The 4597-nt window shown below is 35.3% G+C and overlaps 1 protein-coding gene across 1 annotated transcript in view; it reads right to left on the reverse strand.

Annotated features, from left to right (window-relative positions):
* LOC117117199 overlaps positions 1–4597 on the reverse strand; it is a gene marked incomplete in the record, with an annotated part of 9480 nt that overhangs the window by 2250 nt on the left and 2633 nt on the right. Inside the window, 4 exon segments of the mRNA XM_033261425.1 lie at positions 694–816; positions 2014–2133; positions 2667–2791; positions 4197–4314. Coding sequence (XP_033117316.1) covers positions 694–816; positions 2014–2133; positions 2667–2791; positions 4197–4314 — 486 coding nt within the window.

Consider the following 4597-nt stretch of genomic DNA (forward strand, 5'->3'; position numbering starts at 1 on the left):
GGTATTTATATAGCGCCTTTCCTTTAGGTTACTAAGCACTATGATTTCCTTGGTGATTGCGTCCACATGTTTATGCAGTCTCTCACTAAGTGACTCCTAAGTCTCTCACAACTCTTGCATTCAAGCAGGAATCTTCCAAAAAATAAATTAACCCATCTCCCTACATTTTTCAAAATTATTTTTAAGAATGAAGGAAAAAAGAAAATTATATTCAAATGTAAGTCTAAGAGAGCCATTTCCAAAAATCTAAAGTTGCCATGATCATAAATTTTCTTACCTGAGACCACAACCATAATAGGGCTAAGGTGGCGTAGACCCTCCATCATTGAAAGTCTCTCCCTGGGCCCCCTCTATTTCAAATTCCTGGTTCCCATTTATTTGCCATTTGATGGGGAGAAGCAGCGCACATAAAGTGCCTTGCTGAAGAACACAAGCAAAGTGCACAGCGAGGGATTGAACCCCTGACCTGGAGGTTGGTAAACCAAACAGTTCACTTCACGCTACACCAAACCGCTTCAGTAAGCTTCTTGTAAACTTGGCCCTTTGCCATATGTCAATATGGTTCTTAGAACCAATACATTTCAATAAGGTTACTTACAGTAAGTGGAAAGCAAAAAAAGTGACTTGCAGTATGTTTATGCAATAATTAAAAAAATGTACATAAATAATGCAAACAATGTTGTTTAATGTTACCATTAATTCATAGTCGCCCATGGCTCTTTGTAGCTGTCTTCTTGGTAATGTCGGCCAACGATTCGCTGCTTCTTGGACTTCAAGTGATGAATAGGAAGGGCCATCTATACCATTGCTCACTCTCTAAATTAATAAGTTAAACAATTTATATCTTAATCAATAAATCATTCAAATGGAAAGAACCTTTTTTGAATTTGGAATGTGAATGGTGTTTGGACAAAATGAATATCACCATGAATTATGTGACTGTGGTGGCCTAAGCCGGCCCCAGATGTCCATAGTAAATTCAGTGTGTAGTGAAAGAGAACGATCATAGTCGTAGTGTATAATGGATAGATAGCTGGAGAATACCAGTTGCGTTAAATTTACAGAAAATTCTTACCTTATCTTTCAATTTAGCTAAGGGGTTGTTCAACATTTTTACAAGTGCACAAGCAGTACTCTAGGGCGAGGGGGTAGACAAATTTGTACACTTTTACATATGCATAAAAATGTTGATTCAAAATAACATGCAATATGTAAAATAATGGTAAAATTATAATGTAACCATGGATATAATTTTCGTTTTTAAACAACCAAGTTCACTGTTTTAGTCGTCTACACAAAAAAATGGAGAATGGTTTTTGCAAAATCATCATTTTTTGAACACTTTCAGAGGGGAGGGAGTGGGTACTGAAAAAGATTACAGTACTATTCGTACACTTGTGAAAAAGTTGATAATTGTAAACGACCCCTAAATAAAATGTAACTTATCTACTTTTTAATTAATGTATATTTTATTTACTTCTAATAAGAATTTCCTTTCCATTTCCTAATCATAGCAGTCAGTGTGACACCCTCCTTGATTCAATTTCATTAATAAATTCATCCTTCCTCCCATTTTCTCTGAATATTCTATAAAAACAATTAAATTTGTTTTGAAATGTACAAGTTCTTCAACAAACTGTGCACCCCGGCCTGTGAGTTCATAGTGTAATCTGCATCTTCATAATATTTTAACCAACTATGTGTGTAGTTTAGTTTTTCCTGCCATGAAGTCTTTGTACATAAGGCTCCACCTACAGTATCAAATTTTCTGTGACAAATACATGTGATTGGCCCATGATGATGTAATACTACAGCCCCATATATAGGCATGATGATGTCATATCACATCACCATATATGGGTATGATGATGTCACATCGCACACCATAAAATCACAGGTATAAATAAACATTAAGATTGTGAACAGAGTTCAATAAAAGATACCAAAATATTTATAGAAACTAGTACTGTATGCTTTTGTAACATGCAAATGAGTTAGTTTTATGGGACTGACCTCTGTCTTGAACCTTGGTTGGTACTTGGATTCCAAAGCATTATGCTGAGATGCAAAGAGGATTGCTAATAGGAACACATCCATGCCACGATCCTTCTCTGTAATATTTGTCACTAAATTCTGAAAAAAATTAAATGTCTTCAATTAAAATATGCATTTGGTTAACTTCAACAGACACATGAAAGAACACTTGGAAGATATGATTATTAGGAGGATAATAATGAAGATGATGGGATGACATTGGTGTGCTGGCCGGATATATAACTGTAATAAGATGATGGTAATGATGATAATTAAAATAATAATATCGATGATGGTGTTAACGACAATGATAATCATGAATGATTATATTAATGATGATAATGAGTATTATAATGATGACCATGAGAGCAAATAAGTAATGATAATATTGATGGTCAGGATGACAATAATAATGATAATGATGATAATGATAACAATAGTGATAAGCCCTGTAAAATGCAATTATAGGTAGAAACAAAAACAAACTAGGGAGGGCATTTTCTTCACCCTATAAACTTTTGAATTCCCTTTTTTCATCTAACTTACGGATTTCATTTTTGCTACCTTATAATCTAGTGTTCATAAAATCTTGATTTAGGTTCCAAACATGGCTTGTTGAGTTCAATACTCACATCATTAGATTTTTTCACTGGACCAAAATATAGCCAGGCCTCCTCATCCTCTTGGCAGTAGTCCAGCTTGCCTGTGGTATGATGGGCATTCTCAACACAAGTCCTACTCTCATGCCTCAGAAACCCTGAAGACACACCATGGAAATAAAATCAACTGTATTACTATTATCAAAAATAATATTAATAATAACAAATAACAACAATAAAAATACATATTAATGGGAAAGATGAGAGCAGCATAGGTCAGTTGGCTAATCTGGTGGTAGCCACTGTTTGTGCGCTGAACCGTGGAGATCTCTAGGTCCACAGTTCAATTCCCATCGCTGCCTCTCCTTGTGTTTCAGCTGGAGGACTGGAATACAAGTTACAATAGTGAACCGTCTTTTGGATGAGACGTTTAAGCCGTTGGTCCCATGTGCATTTATGGCCCATGTGCACGTTAAAGAACGCAGTACACTCTTCGGAAAAGAGTAGGGGATTGTCTCCCAGTGTACTGCCCAATCACTACCAGAAGGACCCCACTGGAAATAAGTCTTCTTCTAGACTTTCATGGGCTATCCTTGGTGTTTACACCGAATAAATCCAATCCAATTCAATAATGGAGAGTGCCGTCGTCCTTCCAGAATAAAGGCTTCCTCATCTCCCCCCAACCATTTACCCCCGCTAGAACCCCTTCACTTCATCATCACGGCCCCCACTTCACCTGCACCCCTCCACACGCACACACACACACACAATTTCCATTATTCTAAATACGTGGATGTGTATACTGTATGGTTAACATAATACCAAGTCTCTTTCTAAACATGTTGTTTATCTCCGTTTTCCTGTGCAATTTTTTTTTTTTATAAATACAAGTAATAATCTCTCAAAATGTAATATGGAAATTTGTATTTCTATCTATCACTACTACACAAATATTACAAAATCTCTATAATTTGATATACCAACCATAAAACCTCGAATTGAAGCCCTGTGCTTCTTTTTTTTTTTTCTTTTTTTTGTGAACTTTGTATGGGCTTCTTTTCGAGACTACTTTTGCAAAGTAAAGAGGGGGTTTCTTTTCAAAATGAATGCTTTGAATTTTGTATAAAACAATAAATAAGGCCACTGTAACAACATCAATCTGTATCATGGAGTGTATTTAACTGGTATTAAATCACCTAAACTACTGTAAAAACCAAGCTTGTATTTAATTTATTTTGTTTTCTGGAATTCATGTACAGTGTATGTACTGTACTATATTGAAAAGAGCCCAAGCTATCTTGAAAAGAAGCCCATGGGCTTCTTTTTGAGGCTCATTTTACAAACTAAGGAGGGGGGCTACAATTCGAGATGAGCTTCATCATGAGATTAAGACCACTGCGCTTCAATTTCAGGTTTTACGGTAATGCTCATGGTTATAAATAATATTTTATCAATACAATGCACTCTTGCTAATTAATATACATTCTGTCGTACATAATTTGCATGAATGGAAATAATGTACAGATATATAGGGCTTGCGAGACAAAAAGGTCTGCAGCATACCTTCATGAAGGTTTTCCCTGTGGACCAGTATGTTATGATATTTCGGCTGCTGAAACTTGCGTCGCTTGGTTACCAGGTCGTTGTACGCATCATCCATGTTTAGTAACAGCTCCGACATCTGAAACCAACACAAAATATGTCAATGAATTTCTTCCTCTTTAAATCTATAAAATTTTTAAAATAAACCCTTTATAGTATATACAATTTTACATACCATAGTTTCCTTGGACAGGACACTCAAGTTTCTGCATATGTATACAGAAATATTACACCATTGTATAATGCACATAAACATTATGCACATTGTGTAATGTATCCAGATAAGGCACATGATCTGTTTGTATATATGCATATAAACATTTATATATACAATGTGTAATGGACACACATTATATATATAT

Source organism: Anneissia japonica, unplaced genomic scaffold (genome assembly GCF_011630105.1).
Source record: "Anneissia japonica isolate Jap-2015-1 unplaced genomic scaffold, ASM1163010v1 scaffold287835_len3118868_cov185, whole genome shotgun sequence".
In the NCBI taxonomy this organism is placed as follows: domain Eukaryota; kingdom Metazoa; phylum Echinodermata; class Crinoidea; order Comatulida; family Comatulidae; genus Anneissia; species Anneissia japonica.